General features: G+C 40.4%; 1 protein-coding gene across 2 annotated transcripts in view; it reads right to left on the reverse strand.

Annotated features, from left to right (window-relative positions):
• LOC140458085 (chromatin remodeling regulator CECR2-like) overlaps positions 1-20242 on the reverse strand; it is a 140723-nt gene that overhangs the window by 63723 nt on the left and 56758 nt on the right. For both annotated transcript variants that reach the window (XM_072552143.1, XM_072552142.1), the window contains exons 3-5: positions 3413-3596; positions 2244-2380; positions 823-942 (exon numbers count right to left, since the gene is read on the reverse strand). In XM_072552143.1, the coding sequence (XP_072408244.1) occupies positions 823-942; positions 2244-2380; positions 3413-3596 (441 nt within the window). The remainder of the gene's footprint in view (positions 1-822; positions 943-2243; positions 2381-3412; positions 3597-20242) is intronic.

Genomic DNA, 20242 nt, shown 5'->3' on the forward strand with positions numbered 1-20242 from the left:
CTTCAGCCCAACAAGCCCACACTGACCCTCTGAAGAATAACACACCTCGAACCATTCTCTATCCTATTATCCTACATTTCCCGAGTAATGCATCAAACCTACACATCCCTGAACACTACGGGCAATTCTGGATGAATTCTCCCTAACCCGCACATCTTTGGATTGTGGGAGGAAATGGGAGCACCCGGAGGAAACCCACACAAACACAGGGAGAATGTGCAAACTCCACACAGACAGTCGCCCAAGATTGGAATTGAACTCGGGTCCCAGGTGCTGTGAGGCAGCAGTGCTAATCACTGAGCCACAGTGCCACCCTGAATTATTTGCAATTTATATTAAATTAGAAGATGCATGCATTTCAATCTTAAAACTGAAATTTGCTGGTGCTATCAGCTATTGTAGTAACTATTTTAACTATTTTATCCATTTCAGGCATTGTACTTTTCTCAGTAGAAAGGAAGAACTGTGACTTTTTGTGCATCATTTCTAGTTCTTGTAAAAATTTTAGTGCAAAACACATTTAAAGAATTTTTGACCATGCAGGCACAACTTTCAGTTGTGGGTGTTCATCAGGATTGCACCATGTTTAGTAGATTTATTTGGAATCACTAACGTCAGATGCCTTTCACTTTTCCATTGGTGTTTTTTTTTATTTTCTTAAGCTAGAGACAAGTTATAATTCTGATTTGACAACTCAGAGGGCTGATTTGACATTATTTTTCTATGATGGACATTAATAGAATGAGGCTGAGCCTATTGAATCAGCTACACTCCAAGCCATTAAGAAAATGTGCTATTTACAGTAAATGTGAAACACCTCACCTCATTGTTGTAAAGTAATTATCTTCCAGTTTTTTCCGTTTTGATGGTCGACCTCTCTTTTTAAGTTTCAAGTTGGTAAGTTTATAATTGGAACTACAGGTATTTAGTTTTCCATTTTCACTGTAAAATTAAAAAACTTCAATGGAATGGTGTTATTAACACAGCTATTAACTTTCCATTCAAAATAGAATGCATGATTGGTGTAACCCTAATGTAAGAAATTTTTGATTTGCTTACATCAATTATGGAAAAATACATGCACAATTCCTCCTGATATTATCTTCGTTGTGTAAACTTTGATTCCATGTCACATTTGGACCATCTTTTTTGCAAATTAATTTATTTTTGAACAAAATATATTCTGAGCGAATGTTATGCTGTAGAAAAAGGGAGAATGAGGAAGTGGACCAAATGTTAATGGTGCCCTGGGCCAAAAGGCAAGCAGTGTGACCAAGAGTAGAGGAGAGATGTAAATGAAAAGTAGGTATTATTAGCAGAAAAAAAGGCTAGTTCTACCAAGAGCAAGTCCATACAAACAAAACAGTAGGTTGTAGTTGATTGAAATGGAAACTAGAGCTTGTGGTTAAAGTTGTTGGGTTCAAGTGCGTAAGTGGACAGTAAGGTGCTTTTCTTCTTGCTTACGTTGGGCTTTGCTGGAGCACTCCAGCAAATCTCAGATAAAGCCTAATATGAGAGTAAGATAGTATTTTTGATATGACAAAGGACCCAAGATTAGGCATTGGTTGGGAGCCCTTGCATGTGGAAAAGGGAAGACATGTTAGAAGTACCCCTGTGGAAGGTGGTATTGTTGTAACAGATGCAAGAGAGGCTGGGAAACTGGGAGGAAGCAGGGAGCAAGGAAGTGTGGTTAAGGTAATTGTGAGAGTTGATGGGTATGTAAGAAATATCAGTGATTAGCTATCCCAAGAAATGGTAACAAAGAAAGCAAGGGAGGGATGAGTCAGAGATATACCAGGTAAAGGTGAGATATGGGTTGAAATGGATGCAAGATTGACAAATGTTTTAGAATCCAGACAGCAAGGAGTAGATACAATCATCAATAAAACGGAGAAAGAGTCACGGGATTGAGGTTCAGTCTTTGCAAAGCGAAAGTTGAAATGGCAGATAACAATAGCACCACCCAAGTCAACAGGCTTGATAAAGTCAGGGTTATATCCGAAAGAACAGAGAGCAGCAAGTTCAGGGAAAACATATCAGAATGGGTAAGGATGACAGCAGAGGACTTAAGGTGGCTGATGTTACACTGTCAATTCTTGAAGAAGAATAATTAGAATATCCTTGACAGGTTCACCAAAGCCCAGCCTTAGAAACAGCACAAGTTTTAAACAAATGAAAAATTATACATGAAAACAAACACATGGATTAACTTATGTAAACAAAAGGTACTAATTAATTATTACATTTCTTCAACTTGATTTTTCTCCAGTATGAAAGATGGTCCCTCCTTATATAAACGAGTGCCATAGAAATACCAATAGGTTGCTCCAACAGCATCTTCTCCTAAAGGTTCCACTCGTAAATTATCAGCATCCAGACCCTGACAAACAGATAAAGCCAAGTTAAAAATATGCCAAACACTTCAAAATTCTAAACCAATATGATGTCCTAGTGCATTGATAAACCAACCATATTATAAAGGCAACAGATGATTTCAGATTTTGGAACATAAGTTCGGAACTTCCAAGCATCACAGGAAAATGATAACAGCCATATCATCCACAAGAATCAGAAGGAGAATAGATCAAATAGTAAAACTGTTTACCAAGTTTATAATCAGAAGAAAGATATTAACTTGCATGAACTCCAGCACTTTTCATTTCATTCGAAGTGAATAAAAGATGAGTCAAAGTGCTCAAAATCATGGGAGGATTTCATTAAATAAAGGAATGTCATCTCCACTGTAGCTACCAGATATAAATTTAAGATGGTCCTTCAAAGGAGTTGCTTGAAGACATGGAATGTTGTACCAAAAACAGCAGTGTTAGCAGAATCCATAGCAATAACTAACAGCAAAGTGAATGTATATCAGAACAGAATAAAGAAATGAAATTCAACTAAGTGGCTAGGTTTGTCAGAAAGCTGCCGGGGGTGAACTAGTCAAATGACCTCCTTCAGAGCTGTTGCTATCAAATTTAATGCTTTTAGAAGTGCAAAAATAAAGTTAAGAGGTAGGGTGGAAAGTATTCTGATCTGAAAACTTTTGGATCAAAGAAAATAACAAGGCTGCCCCAGATCCAGCTTTAATAAATTGCCTGGTAGATTGATGGGGAATTGTGTCAGATATAAAAGTGTATAGGTGCGGATGTGATTTTAACAGGAAGTTTTTGCTTCTGCTATAGTGTTGAATTTTAAGAAGTTATAATTTTCAGGCAATTGTAAATAATTTGCTAATGCTTAAAATCTGTGCTCATAAAGTAACAGTGCCTTCTTGAGTGAAGAATTATTGGGGCTATGGGGCTATTTGCAGGAATGAATTATTTTGGAGAATGAGAAAATTAGATAAACAGGAGAAAATTGTTTCTGAGTAGTTAGTGCGAAACAAACACCACCCCTCCCCTTGAAATTGTACCTTTAAAAGATCAAACACATCATCTGCATCTAATCTGTAGTCGCATAACCTGTGCAACAGCTCAACACGTAAACGAATGGGTAATTCTTTGAACTTGGTATTTTTCAGTGGGTTCGGTCTCCCTTCTTCAAGTTCCCATCGGTGTTTTATAATGTCTTCCAAGTACATGTCACAACTGTCAGGTCTGGGGGTAAAACATATCAGTAATAAGGAATCAAACAATTCCATATACCAAGAATAAATTTTCCATTTGGTGGCAAAAACAAGCACTCACCAGGATTACATAACACTTTATGACCCATACACAGGCACATTATACATGGCACAGAAACAAGCTAACAAACCCAACCAAGCTACTGTGGTGTTCATGCTCTGCTTGAGCCTCCTCCCATATATCTTTATTTAAATCTACCAATGTAACTATCTTTCCTCTTCTCCCTCAATAGCTTGTCTTTAAACACATTCATATTATTTGCTTCAACGACTGCCTGTGATAGGGAGTTCAACATTCTCACTACTCTTTGGATAAATAAGTTTATTCGAATTCTGTATTGAATTTCTGGAATTATATTTACTGGAAAGTTACATTTAAACAAATGGACAGAAAGCTTAGAGTATTCACATACACATTTGTAGGAGAGTTTTCCTGTTGTGCACTTCAAAGACAAAAAAAAATTTCAAAGGATCTTATTTGTGCAGCATTTTCTGTAAAATATAATTTCATTTTAAAATTCCCGTTATTTGCTGCAAAAGGCTTTTCAGCAGATACAGTTAACAACATACTTTACAACATCATGGATATAGCACACAATGGAAAACTACAAAACACAAGTACGGCAGTGGAGTCTAAAGCCATGTTATTTCTCTCTGAAAGGCACAGAATAGCTGGCATCTCTGAAATGCACATTCAGCTGCTCTGACAATGATAAGCAAACTCTTTTGTGTTAGATGTGGCTGGAGTACTGTTGACATTTTATACTTGCAAACTTCATGGCATTTCATTGCAGACGCATTAAAGGCTTGTTAGGCTTCTAGATCAAGAAAACCACTTATCTTAGGCCATGCTTTCTCAAAATGTTAAACCAAAGTACCCAACACAACAGGTAACACATCTCTATGGATTTTAAAAATTTAATATTGAAAATAGTACTTACAAAGTTGAAGCAAGTTACACAGGGTTAAAATCAGTCACAGAGAGCTACTGTTCGCAAGTTGCAGACAATTTACATTAAATTAGTATTCAAAGGTGTCACTTCAGATGCATTGTTGCTGAGAAGCTTGTGTGGACTCTGCTGTTTTAGGTGTCATTCTACACAATTTGCTCAGCTTGAGATGTCAGCCACAGACAGACAGGCTACAAGAAGTCTCGACATGACAATGGAATGTAAATAGCTCTTTCCTTATCACCTGGAGGTAAAGTAAGAAGAAACTAGCAATTGCAAAATGCCACATCATGGCACTCAGCATTACCCCCAAAGTACTTCGCATCCAAAAAGAATGCCATAAAACTGCTAAGGCAGAGTTTATTATTTTAAAAGAAAATTAGATACATGAAAAAAAACTACTGGAACAGATCTTACTGATAAAAGTCATGGTTTGGAGATGCTGGTGTTGAACTGGGGTGTACAAAGTTAAAAATCATACAACATCAGGTTATATTCCAAAAGGTTTAATTGGAGGCACTAGCTTTCGGGACACCGCTTCTTCATCAGATGGTTGTGATGAAGGGGCTGTGCTCCGAAAGCTAGTGCTTCTAATTAAACCTGTTGGAATATAACCTGATGTTGTATGATTTTTAACTTTGTACACCCCAGTTCAACACCAGCATCTCCAAATCATGACTTTTATCAGTAAGATCTGTTCCAGTAGTTTTTTTTCATGTATCTAATTATCTTTTAAAATACTTTTACTGATAAAACAATGTTAAAAATCACACAACATCAGTTTATAGCCCAACAGGTTTATTTGGAAGTACTAGCTTTCGGAGTGCTGCTCCTTCAAGAGTAGAGTTGTACTGGAAAAGCACAGCGGGTCACGCAGCATCAGAGGAGCAGGAAAATTGACGTTTCGGGCAAAACCCCTTCATCTGAAACGTCGATTTTCCTGCTCTTCTGATGCTACCTGACCTACTGTGCTTTTCCAGCAAACTTCTCCTTGGTCAATGGTGCAGCGTGATATATACTGTTTTTTTTTGCTCTACTTGCAGCTCAGGTCTATTTAATAGTGATTTGGTTTGGCTTAACATCTGTACGTGAGCTGTAAACTCACCAAACAATACCTATAGTCATTTCTTCTATAACGTGATAGTCATGTTCCTGTGTAACCCCACACTAAATAAAAATCTTGAGATACAAATAACACAAAGAGTTGGTGAACTAATGGCATTATAACCACATGTTTTACAAATTCGCATTTTAGAAACAGCATTCCCTATTCAGCAATCGTGTTACAGCTAATATGTCTTAACGGAAGACACATGATAGCAGAACTGACTGTAATTCAGGGATAAACTGAGACCAGAGAAATTTATGAAACTCCAATTATTTCCATGGTAATGTAGTGGGGAATACGCGTGGGATCACCACCTATCAGTTACCTAGCAGGTACCCATGTGATTTGGCCAATGTTGTGTATCTCATACGCTGCATGCAAGGATACCTCAAGGCATGGTACATTGCTGAGACTAAACAGACATTATGACAACGGATGAATGGACACCGCGCAACAATCACCAGACAGGGATGTTCCCTCCCAGTTGTGGAACACTTCAACAGTCAGGGACATTCGGCCTCGAGTGACTATCCTCCAAGACGGACTTCAGGATATGTAACAATGCATAATGGCTGAGCAGGGGCTGATAGCAAAGTTCAGAACCCAAGAGGGTGGCCTCAACCAGGACGTTGGGTTCATATCACACTACAGGGGACCCCACTACACCAAGTAATCTCTCACACTGTCTCGTCTCTCACTCACACACATACAAACAGACTTATACACATACACTCATACAGTCTCTCTTCTGCACGCACACAGACATATACCTCTATGGGGTGGATTTGCATTCGCAGAATTATATTTGCAAATACATTCTATTTTGCTCAAAAAACACATAATCCACAGGCAGTCAATCCACATAATATTTTATAAATTCCTACTTTGGAAATAGAACCAGTCGGACTCAAGATTGGGATACAGACTCTAAGCTCACACCTTTAATGCCTTGTCTGAGCTGAGATGTCACTTCTTTTAAATAAAACCTGAAGTTATCTCAAGAATGTGACTTAATAGTAGTTTTAGGTTACAATCTTTTCAATAGATCATTTCAATTGCATTACACTGTAATCTTTTGCAATACGTTCTGTGTCTTATGATTCTGCTCCACAGCTATCTAATGAAGGTGCAGCAGTCTGAAAGCTAGTGCTTCCAAATAAACCTGTTGGACTATAACCTGCGTGATTTTTAACATGTTAATGTAGCATGTGCTGGGCTGTCCACAACCCAACCTTCATGTTAACTAACAATTTGAAATTGATTTACAATTGCTTCTTTGACATGATGAATGTTGGTAATCTAATTTAGCTTTATCTCCCAAAACAAAGAGATCTCTCTGAACTGTATTTCTTTACAAGCAGCGTTGACATCACATCTCCAGTTCTTCAGTTAAGTAAACCCACCTTCTGTTTTATGATTTTACCTTTCTATCTATGATCTTCAAAGTTACACAGCCTCAAACCTAGTGCAATAGATTCCCAAGTTGATTTAACTGCATTTATCCAATTTTCTACAGCTAAACTTTAATTCCTAAAACTAAAAAATATATACCAAAACACACGAATCATAAACTAGACATTCACAACACAAGCAGATGTTGCTTTGAGTCAGGAGACCAAAACCACATTCAGTATTCCAGGTGTGGCCTCTCCAAACATTTTCATAATTCTAAACCTCAGTGTGGGTGTTAAATTGTTACAAAAAACATACCATTGCTTGTTGAATCTGCATGTTAACCTCTAAATTAAATTTAAGGAAACCTGGAGATGAAGCTCACTATTAAGGAAAGATTCTGTACTTTTATTTTTGCTCATTTAGTACAGCATACAAAGTCAGCAGTACAGCATACCAGGTCAGCAGTCTGATAATTTAGCAACAGTGAGATGGGTGGTGCTGAGGTGGAGCTGGATGTCAGTGTCGAGGCAAAGAAACTAACACTACACATCTGCGTGATGTCACCAAAGGTCAGGATGTACATTAGTAATTTTATAGCAAAAGATCCGCTGGGATATAGTGATCACAATACTCCCACCATAAGCAAGAATCTCAAAGTTATATAAAGACAATTGTATAGGTATGAAGGGAGAGCTGACCAAGGTTGAGTGATGTTATTGTCTCTGGAGGGGGGAACAATAGCCTGATAAGACAAGGATCACAAGTAACTCTGAAGAAAGAAATTGATGGAAAAATGCCACTTTTAAACTTTTACTATAACGGTCAAACTCAACATTAACATATAATTAAGTATAAATCAACAGACAAATGGTATTTCATTTCAGATAGCTGATGCAAAGAGATGCCTCAATTTCAAGCACAGGTGCAGCACAAAGTACAATCTCTCATTCTTTCTAATTCAGCCTTGGTAGACATGACCACTCACTTTTCCTACTCAATGGATTGTTCCTCAAGTTACTTTCACCAGCAGCCATATTCTTACCAAGGCTCTCAGTCATGACTAACATTTACCAGGTGCATGTCCACAAACCGTGATGGCAAGGTTTTTTTTTAAGAAGTGAGTTCTTTTTCACTTGACCAAATGACTCACCTTATTCACATTCTTGTCCTCTGACACAAACACTAAATGCTTTAGATTCCCTGATCTGTGCAAAGCACTTTCAAGATTCAGTCCTTTTTAGCTCCCTCATGTGAGGCTCCAAGAGCTTCTGAAGATTTATCTTTTTTACTGCCAAACAGAACATTGATGTATTGATAAGGAATTTTACTTGCTTTCCATCACATGAATGTTGGTGTTCTGACAAGAAGCCAAAGAGAAGTCAGAAACTTGACATCTCCCCAATTAGCCATTATCTCCATAGCAAACTCAACCAGAGTTTAAATTCAGAACTGATAGAGTCATAGAGATGTACAGCATGGAAACAGATCCTTCGATCCAACACGTCCATGCTGACCAGATATCCCAATCCAAACTAGTCCCACCTGTCAGCACCCGGCCCATATCCCTCCAAACCCTTCCTATTCTTATACCCATTCAAATGCCTCTTAAATGTTGCAATTGTACCAGCCTCCACCACTTCCTCTGGCAGCTCATTCCATACTCTATGTATGAAAAGGTTGCCCCTTAGGTCTCTTTTATATCTTTCCCCTCTCACCCTAAACATATGCCCTCTAGTTCTGGACTCCTCGACCCAGGGAAAAGACTTTGCCTATTTACCCTATCCATGCCCCTCATAATTTTGTAAACCTCTATAAAGTCACCCCTCAGCCTCCAACGCTCCAGGGAAAACAGTCCCAGCCTGTTCAGCCTCTCCCTGTAGCTCAAATCCTCTAACCCTGGCAACGTCCTTGTAAATCTTTTCTGAAGCCTTTGAAGTTTCACAACATCTTTCCGATAGGAAGGAGACCAGAATTGCACGCAATATTCCAACAGTGGCCTAACCAATGTCCTGTACAGCCGCAACATGACCTCCAACTCCTATACTCAATATCCTGACCAATAAAGGAAAGCATACCAAACACCTTCTTCACTATCCTATCTACCTTCAAGGAGCTATGAACCTGCATTCCAAGGTCTATTTGTTCAGCAACACCCCCTAGAACCTTTCCATTAAGTGTATAAGTCCTGCTAAGATTTGCTTTCCCAAAATGCAGCACCTCGCATTTATCTGAATTAAACTCCATCTGCCACTTCTCAGCCCATTGGCCCATCTGGTCAAGATCCTGTTGTAATCTGAGGGAACCTTCTTTGCTGTCCACTACACCTCCAATTTTGGTGTCATCTGCAAACTTACTAACTGTACTGATGTCCTCATAACGTGGAATCCAAACACATTTCATCCCAGAATTAGCTTACTTCTGCTTTGAACTTAAAGGACCATTTTATATAAAGATGACTTTTTTCCTCCCTCCAAAGTACATGGATTATCACATTGGGTAAATAGATGAAAAGTTAAGACAATAAATAAAGTGGCAAATATTTAAGGAAACAATACAAAATGTTCAATAAAAGTAAATTACACTGAAGGACAAGCTGTCTACAAATTGAAGAGAAATGTAAAATTTAGCATGTTTAAAAGACGCTTATAACATTGCTTGGTAAAGTTTTAAGAACCAACTGCAGGTCACAAAGAAGGGGGAACATTATGGGAAAGTAGCTAGAAATATGAAAATGGATTATAAACGCTTCTATGTATATATAAATTGACGACAAAGTTGAAGTAAATATTAGTGTCTTAGAAGCACAGATAGGAGAAATTATGATGGGGAAATAGCAGAGAAATTAAGCAAATGTTTTGCAATTTTCTTCACAGCAGAAGTTCTACACTGGACTTATTGGATAACCTTGGAGGTCAAAAACAGCGAGGAAATTTGTGGTCATTTTGTATGAAAAAAAAACCTTAAAGGATTTAAATCTAATTAAGTATCAGGACTAAGTGGCCTCTATTATAGGGTTCCAAAAAGGATGGTTGCAAAGATAGTGCATGTGCTGACCATGATTTTCTAAAGTCCCTAGACTTTAGAATGGTGGGAGCAGATTGGAAGCTAGAAAAAGTTACTCTACTATTCAAGAAAGGCAGGCGAGAGAAAACAGAACTACAGACCAAGTTAGCCTAACACAAGGCTAATGGACAAAAAAATGTGAGAGGTGAATCAAATAATTTTTACTGATCATAACTGTGGTACATTTCCCCAAATCTGGTTTGTGAATTCCAATTTTAAATTACCAATGGAAACTTTATATTTTCATTTTTTAATATTAAGTACGGTTTATTCCTGCATTCAAAACCAGGGGAATAGTGCACTCCACAATTTCAAACCCACATGTATCCAAAAAAGAGAGAAGTTATAAATTACGTAGAAATCAAAGATCACAGAATTAGTTTGTGTGAATCAGAGAATCCAATGTCCAGTTGAAATTCTGACAGCGCACACAAGACCCCTTTTCAGAAGGTAAAAACAATGACTGCAGATGCTGGAAACCAGGTTCTGGATTATTGGTGCTGGAAGAGCACAGCAGTTCAGGCAGCATCCGAGGAGCAGTAAAATCGACGTTTCGGGCAAAAGCCCTTCATCAGGAATAAAGGCAGAGAGCCTGAAGCGTGGAGAAATAAGCTAGAGGAGGGTGGGGGTGGGGAGAAAGTAGCATAGAGTACAATAGGTGAGTGGGGGAGGGGATGAAGGTGATAGGTCAGGGAGGAGGGTGGAGTGGATAGGTGGAAAAGAAGATAGGCAGGTAGGACAAGTCATGGGGACAGTGCTGAGCAGTAAGTTTGGAACTAGGGTGAGGTGGGGGAAGGGAAAATGAGGAAACTGTTGAAGTCCACATTGATGCTCTGGGGTTGAAGTGTTCTGAGGCAGAAGATGAGGCGTTCTTCCTCCAGGTGTCTGGTGGTGAGGGAGCGGCGGTGAAGGAGGCCCAGGACCTCCATGTCCTCGGCAGAGTGGGAGGGGGAGTTGAAATGTTGGGCCACAGGGCGGTGTGGTTGATTGGTGCGGGTGTCCCGGAGATATTCCCTAAAGCGCTCTGCTAGGAGGTGTCCAGTCTCCCCAATGTAGGGGAGACCGCATTGGGAGCAACGGATACAATAAATGATATTAGTGGATGTGCAGGTAAAACTTTGATGGATGTGGAAGGCTCCTTTAGGGCCTTGGATGGAGGTGAGGGAGGAGGTGTGGGCACAGGTTTTACAATTCCTGCGATGGCAGGGGAAGGTGCCAGGATGGGAGGGTGGGTTGTAGGGGGGGCGTGGACCTGACCAGGTAGTCACGGAGGAAACTATTTTTACGGAAGGCAGAAAGGGGTGGGGAGGGAAAGGGGTGGTGGGGTCTTTTTGGAGGTGGCAGAAATGTCGGCGGATGATTTGGTTTATGCGAAGGTTGGTAGGGTGGAAGGTGAGCACCAGGATGTTCTGTCCTTGTTACGGTTGGAGGGGTGGGATCTGAGGGTGGAGGTGTGGGATGTGGACGAGATGTGTTGGAAGGTATCTTTAACCACGTGGGAAGGGAAATTGCGGTCTCTAAAGAAGGAGGCCATCTGGTGTGTTCTGTGGTGGAACTGGTCCTCCTGGGAGCAGATACGGCGGAGGCGGAGGAATTGGGAATACGGGATGGCATTTTTGCAAGAGGTAGGGTGGGAAGAGGTGTAATCCAGGTAGCTGTGGGAGTTGGTGGGTTTGTAAAAAATGTCAGTGTCAAGTCGGTCGTCATTAACGGAGATGGAGAGGTCCAGGAAGGGGAGGGAGGTGTCAGAGATGGTCCAGGTAAATTTAAGGTCAGGGTGGAATGTGTTGGTGAAGTTGATGAATTGCACAACCTCCTTGCGGGAGCATGAAGTGGCGCCAATGCAGTCATCAATGTAGCGGAGGAAGAGGTGGGGGAGTGATGCTGGTGTAATTACGGAAGATTTACTGTTCTACATAGCCAACAAAGAGACAGGCATAGCTGGGGCCCATATGTGTGTCCATGGCTACCCCTTTGGTCTGGAGGAAGTGGGAGGATTCGAAGGAGAAATTGTTAAGGGGTGAAGACCAGTTCGGCCAAACGAATGAGAGTGTCGGTGGAAGGGTACTGTTGGGGACATCGGGAGAGGAAAAAACGGAGGGCTTGGAGGCCCTGGTCATGGCGGTTGGAGGTGTAGAGGGATTGGATACCCATGGTGAAGATGAGGCATTGGGGGTCAGGGAAACGGAAGTCTTGGAGGAGGAGGAGGGCTTGGGTGATGTCTTGAACATATGTGGGGAGTTCCTGGACTAGGGGGGATAGGAAAGTGTCGAGGTAGGTAGAGATGAGTTCAGTGGGGCAGGAGCATGCTGAGACAATTTGTCGGCCAGGGTGGTCAGGCTTGTGGATCTTGGGAAGGAGGTAGAACCTGGCAGTGCGGGGTTCCTGGACTATGAGGTTGGAAGCTGTGGGAAGATCTCCTGAGGTGATGAGGTTCTGTATGGTCTGGGAGATGATGGTTTGGTGATGGGGGGGGGTGGGGTCATGGTCGAGGGGGCGGTAGGAAGAGGTGTCCTCGAGTTGGCATTTGGCTTCAGCGATGTAGAGGTCTGTGCGCCAGACTATCACTGTGCCCCCTTTATCTGCTGGCTTGATAGTGAGGTTGGGATTGGAGCAGAGGGATTGGAGGGCTGCGCGTTGTGAGGGTGAGAGGTTGGAGTGAGGGAGGGGGGTAGACTCAGACGCAGTTAAATTCCTGGTGAAAGTGTGGTAGCTTAATCTGGGAATTGGTTCACTTTCCTGGTGAAGCACAGGTTTCTTTCCAGAAATGAAACTTGGAGGTATTGAGACCACAAGTGGGAGGTTTCCCCAAGCTTGGAGGATTTTACTTTTCTGATGCTGTGAACAGACTGACAACAATAGTCAACAAACCATCACCTTCAATTATGTGACATGGATTTTCCTTTGAGACACTCTGCTAACAAGGTAAATTTTCACGTTCACTCCCAGGAAACCATTGGATTTTGCAGCAGACAACTGCAAATATTTGCACCAAGTCAAGTTTTAACATGTATCATTGGTCTCATTTGTCAGAACTGGCAAAGTTCATGGTGATACTCCTTACAACATTTCAATTGCTATTATTCTTTTGCGTTGGCTTGGCTGGAATGTTCATTCGATGTAAGGAGCATCACATTCCAGGAGGTGATGACATCACATTTGTTCTGATAATTTGTCCTGGAAATTTTCTGGCAGCAATCAACTTGCCTCTTCTACATTTAACAGCGGCCATGTGAAAATCTGGCAAGAGACCATTTTTAAAATGAACTGAAAAAGATAAATGTAGTTTTTCTTTCAAAAATAGGGTCTTTTTCTCCTGCTGTCTGGACATTGCATAATTTCTGAATGACTTGCTAGATTTCATGAAAGGAAGTTTTAGCAATGCATTTAGAAAATCCTAGACTAATCAGACAAAGACAAACTGGTTCAATAAAGGGAAACACTTTGACAAAGTTATTCTTTTTTTTGAGAATTTGGCTAGGTAGCTAGTTAGGATAGATAAAAGGGAACTGGTAGGTCTGGGCTATGGAACTAGAAAAAGTTCCAAGCAACATGTTAAAACACCAAAACAAAAACTCATGGATTTGCTGGTAATATATTTACATAGCTGGAGGATTAGTAATCTGGGGGCTAATGGGCAAGCAGCAAGGAATAGACATAAACAGGACAAATTATCAAATTGGCCTGCTGTGACTAGTGGATTAAGTCAGCTGTATCAATGACTTAATACATTACTCTCTGCCTCTTTGTTTAGTCTGCTGCCGATATAAAGCCAAATGGATATGTAGGTTGTGAGAACACCACGAGCAAAGAGACAGATTAAGTGAGCCAGTAACAGAGTTATAGCTAGTAGTATAATGAGAGGGACTGCAAAATTATTCACTTTGATTCTAAGTTTAAGTTTTTTTAAACTCAAAACTGTTGCGAATCTTTGGAATTCCCTATGTCGTCTTGCTTCCCCCCTTCAGTTGAAGCAAAACGCTCAGAGACACAGTATGCTTTTATCTCCTTCATTTTTATTCTGGGCCCTGGAGGGAGAGAGAACGATTGCCCATGTACACAGAGACATGAGTTCTCGGTCTTCCCTGGAACTGCAGTTTCTTAATTAACTATGTAGTCATTTTACAGGGAGTAGCATCCAGATAAGGCAACATACATATTAATTGGGTGACCATTACAATCAACGAGTATCAATAGTAAAGATTAAGCCATCTGTTGTTACACAATGAATACCTGACTTCACATAATGAATACTTTTCACCTTGTTAAACTGACTTCACATACTGAATGTTTGCAATATTGTAAAATAGCTCTACATAATGAATGCATTTCTACCTTGTTAACCCATTACCCTTGCCTCCAGCACCCCTTTGTTAACTGTAAGTTCTTATCTGATCTGATTCATGCTATGCTGAACCTCATTTCACAAAACTCAGAACTTAACTCTTTCCCTGCCTGCTTATAGCCCATACATATTCTCATTCCCTCCTTTTATCATTTCATGATAACCAATGGCATTACTAGCTTTCATAAGACTCTGACAGCCAGTATTTTAAGCAAGTTATGACACACAGCATACAATGATTATAACAACAAAAATTACTAGTTTGTTACAGTCATTAGAATTTGCAGAATCCTCCCATGTAGAAAAAATATTCACCAGTAAAGTTCTTAAATCAACAGTCCCAGTGACCACTCCATCCCCTCCAAGTAGAGTGGAAATGAGCCAGTTCTCCAAAATCTCCTTCATAAAGTCCAACCCGAAAACAAAATTCAGTCTGTCTTTGCATTGAACTCCTCGGAGAAATCTAAATTCTTGGATAAGGGCAGTTAAATGTTTCACAAAACTGATGAGACTTCTATTCTTCTGGAGATGCTTCAGATGGAGGATACCAGTGCAGCTGAGCATGCAGTGCAGCAGTTGCAACTGCAGACTAGATGAATGCAGCATTCTTTGCTGCTTCTGCTCCTGCTCTGCTGTTAAATGTAACAAAGCCAACAGGCTGTTTTGATGTTAGCTTGATCAGTGAACCTTCATATCCCTTAAATGCTTGAAAGACAAGGTTAAGCTCATGTGGTTTAATGTCCGTAGGAAGGCCACTGACAAAAAGCGTACCGATCTCCTCTTCATTGCAATTAACTTCTTCACTTTTTATGCCCATGACTGGGGAGCTGATTGAATCCCTTGGATCAGGTTGTGGAGGGGTGGGCGGTGGTCCAAATGGTGTGCTTTATCTGTGAATTCAGAAACTCTAGAGAGATGTTAGCTGCTGAAAGTTATCTTTGCATTTCCTCTCTCATTCCCTCCTTACAATGTCTGTCACACATTTAACGACACTAAATTGTGTCTGCCTAGTTCAACATTCTTTGAATTCTTGAAGTCTGTTACTCTGTTCACTATTTATGACATTATCAAGTTTTATACAATCATAAACTTCTAAATTGTACTGCCTAAGCAATTCAGTCCATTATAAACAATAATCAATGGTCCTAGAATCAAACCCTTGGGGGACTCCATTCAAGTTATTCAAAAATTATTTTCCTTTAACAAATTGATACTTGGTAATGTGAAAGTTGTCAGGAAAAGTATTTCAAAAGTCTGGAACAGCAAGAAAATAACAAAATGTTTCCTGTGCTTTAGCAATTGAAGAGGCAGTTTCAGTTCAGATTTAAATCTTAAATATTCATGGGAAACAAATGCTGAATATTTTAAAATCTTTTCTCCAAATGAAACTTCCCAAATAAAACAGTCGAAATTACGGTGGCAATTTTGGTAGAGAACAACATTCTTTGAATTTGTGATTGAAGGGGACTAATGAAGTCTTAACAATAATTGAAAGAATCTAAACAGCTCAACCTGAAGATCTAATATTCTCTAGAAAATCTTAACAAAACATCAAACTTAAAAGCACTCTTCTTTTTGTGAACACTCTGCATTAAAAACACAGCAGCAAAGATATTTTAATATAATACTTTCATCTGGCGAAAGCATGACCACTGACCCAATTCTCTTTTTAAACAGGCATTGTAGAATTTCAAACAAATCAGGGGCTCAAGGCACTCAATTTGTTTTAAAGGTTATAAGTTTGATAATTTTAAAAAGGACATAATGTTGTACAATTTCAATGTAAAAACAAAATCTGCCCCACTACATAGCCCACAAAACACATCAAATTGAGATCCTGATTCAAACAAGGCAAAACAGTTACTTAAAAAGATTTTCTGAACCAGTATTTTAACAAACTAAATTTTTAAACATCAAACACTCTCAGCATGGCACAATCTACACTGAAACTTTCCTTTCTCAACCGGAGTATTAGTACAGCCTTAATTTCAGCAGTTCTTGTTTTTTGTATCCTCTCACTGAAAGTACACTTGTAAAAAGAGAAAGCCCTCACAGCGGACCACATGGCACCACAATCCAAGTCATTCTCTTCCCCCAGAGCAAAGCCTTGCAGAGCCTCAAATTTCACCATCATGGGAACCCCTTTCTCACTTTATTCCTCATGGGGGCTCGAACTCACTTAAACATAGAGAACCTGAGCCCATTTAAACAGAGAGCTTGAAGCCTGCTTAAACACAGAGAGCTCGAACCTAAGCACAGCACAGCGGACTTGAAACGTTAACTGCTTCTGTCTCCACAGATGCTTCCAGATGTGTTGCGTTTCTCCAGTATTTTGTTTGTTTCACACTCAATGTTTTGACCATAAGGGAATCAAGGGACATGGGATAAAAGAGTGTAGCAAGGAGAAGATTAGTCAATAGCTTAATGAATGGTGGAGTGATGTTGAAGGGTAATACAGTCCAATCTTGTTGGCATTTCTTCTATTTCCAAGATTCCTTTCTGGTTGTTATAACACCCTGTATAGGTGCAAAATCTAGCGTGAAAATGTGAGATAGCAATGCTTCAGATGGAGTTATGTAAACATATTTGCCACTTAGCTTTTTTTGTATGAATTCATGTGATGTGGATGTTACTATCCAGACTAGCAATTTTTGCACATCCCAAATACACTTGAGATGGGTGGTAGTGAGCTCCCTTGTTGAACTGCCACAGTCTATCTGGTGCAGGTACAACCACAGTGCTGTTGGGATGGCTGTCCCAGGATTTTGACCAAGCAAATTTTGACTTGTGAAGGAACAGCAATATCATTGCAAGACATGATTGTGTGTGACATTGGAGGGAAACTTTGTGTTGTTCTCATGAGACTGATGCCCTTATCCTTGTTGGTGTGGTGGTCCTGGATTTGGAAGATGCTGTTCAGAGAGTCTTGGTAAGTTTCATTTTGCATGTACAAAGGAACCTCGATTATCTGGCATTCGATTAACTGAATTTCACATTATCCAAACAAGATTGCAAAGTCCCAATGCTTGGCTAACTATGTTGTCCGGCAGTTGATTATCTGGCATTCGATTAACTGAACAAAATACTCCCCACCTGTGTTCTTCAAATAATTGAGATTCCTCTGTAATACATGCTACTGACACTGTGCAGGAAGGTGGAGGGAGTTTTGAGTGAGTGCACAGGCAGCTAATCAAATGAGCTGCTTTGGTCATGTATGGCATTGATATTCTTGAGTGTTATTGGTGGTGTACTCACTCAAATAAGTGTAGAATACTCCATAACACTCCTGAGTTGTGCATTGTAGACAGATATGCTTCTGACATATTCTTGTAGTTGTAGTATTTATTTAGCTGGTCCAATTCAATTTCTGATCAATAATAACCCCACAGGATATTGATAGTAGGGGATTCAGCCAAAGTAATGCCATCGAAACGAGGTAGTAAAATTCTTTCTTGTTGGGAATGGTCAGTACTTGACACTTGTGAAGCACAGATGTAACTTGTCAATCCATGTGGCCCAGGTCTCATTGTATACCATCATGGACTCCTTCAGTATCTGAGGAGTTGCAAATAGTATCAGTCATCAGTTCTGACCTTATAACGGTGGAAAGGGCATGATGAAGCAGCTGACGATGGTTGGAATTTGGGACAGTATCCTGAGGAACTCCTACAGTGATGTCCTAGGACTGTGGTGATTGGCCTCCAACAACTACACTCCGCTTTCTCCTTCCTAGGTATGACTGCAATATGTGGATAGTTTCCCTAGATTCCTAAACATTTAAATTTTATCACGGCTCCTTGATGCTACAGACTTGTGTCAAAGTGACTGTTGCGTCCCACGGTGTTCAATTCTTTTCTTCACGCCTGGATCAGGACTGTGCAAAATCAGGAGCCGAGTACCCTTGATAGAATGTAAACTGAACATTAGTGAACAAATGCCACTTGACTGAAATAATGACTACACCTTCCAGTACTGTGCCGACAATCAAGAGAAGACTAATAAAGTAGTCAAAGGCTGGATTGGATTTGCCCTACATTTTGTGAGCAGTATCTGTATAACTACTGGGCAGGTGTCAGTGATGTAGCCAAGCTGTACTGTACTGCTTACCTAGGGTTTGTCAATAATTGTGGAGAATGAGAATCCACCCTATTTGCCATATCTGGTGCCAACAGCTGTTTCATGATATCATGTGGAGTTACATTTTCTGAAGTCTGGTAACTGTAATCCTCAGAGTGAGGCCAAAGTGGAACATCCAATCAACATTTACTGTTGAAGATGCTTGAAAATGCCTCATCCTTATATGTTGCACTGATGTGCTATGTTGTCTCATCACGGAGGATGGGGACATGTGTAGGTCCTCCTTTTCATGTCCAGGTCCTCTTTTTCATGTCCTGTGTTTAACACTGCACTACCATTCACATCTACATGTGGCAGGACCATAGATCTTTGAAATTACCTTGTGTTGTGGAATCAATTCTTTTTGTCTATTGTTTGCTGCTTCTGTTTGGCATGCAAACAATCATGTGTTGTAGCTTCACCACAGTAGCACCATCAGGCACATATTCCACTGGTCAGACAGCTGGTATTCCAGCATAGATAGGAGTAGATAGTAGGGCACTTTCCAAATTTCTGTTGTATCATACGCTGAAGGAATTGCCAGGGAAAATGAATTTGTTGCTGGGTAATTTATCTACACAAGGATTCCAGCAAAAGTCTAGATTTAAATCAGAGACATTGGATGGTTCTTTTGGAATTAAGTAAAATAGTTACTCAGGAAAAGACTATTAAATATGTAGTCTAACTCCTGGCACCCTGCCCCTTACCTATCTGGCACCCTATCCTCCCAGAGAAGAGGAGGATAGAGCAGATGAATGCGTGGCTGAGTAGCTGGTGTATGGGAGAAGGATTGACATTTTTCGATCATTGGAATCTCTTTTGGGGGAGAAGTGACCTGTACAAGAAGGACGGATTGCACCGAAATTGGAAGGGGACTAACATACTGGCAGGGAAATTTGCTAGAACTGCTTGGGAGGATTTAAACTAGTAAGGTAGGGGGGTGGGACCCAGGGAGATAGTGAGGAAAGAGATCAATCTAGACTGGTACAGTTGAGAACAGAAGTGAGTCAGTCAGGGCAGGCAGGGACAAGGTAGGACTAATAAATTAAACTGCATTTATTTCAATGCAAGGGGGCTAACAGGGAAGGCAGATAAACTCAGGGCATGGTTAGGAACATGGGTCTGGGATATCATAGCAATTACAGAAACATGGCTCAGGGATGGGCAGGACTGGCAGCTTAATGTTCCAGGATACAAATGCTACAGGAAGGATAGAAAGGGAGGCAAGAGAGGTGGGGGAGTGGCCTTTATGATAAGGATAGCATTACAGCTGTGCTGAGGGAGGAATTCCCGGAAATACATCCAGGGAAATTATTTGGGTGGAACTGAGAAATAAGAAAGGGATGATCACCTTATTGGGATTGCATTATAGACCCCCCAGTAGTCAGAGGGAAATTGAGAAACAAACTTGGAAGGAGATCTCTGCTATCTGTGAGAATAATAGGGTAGTTATGGTAGGGGATTTAAACTTTCCAAACATAGACTGGGACTGCGATAGTGTTAAAGGTTAAGATGGAGAGGAATTTGTTAAGTGTGTACAAGGCAATTCTCTGATTCAGTATGTGGATGTACCTACTAGAGAAGGTGCAAAACCTGACCTACTCTTGGGAAATAAGGCAGGGCAGGTGACTGAGGTGTCA

The sequence above is a fragment of the Chiloscyllium punctatum genome, chromosome 32, assembly GCF_047496795.1.
Source record: "Chiloscyllium punctatum isolate Juve2018m chromosome 32, sChiPun1.3, whole genome shotgun sequence".
NCBI lineage: Eukaryota > Metazoa > Chordata > Chondrichthyes > Orectolobiformes > Hemiscylliidae > Chiloscyllium > Chiloscyllium punctatum.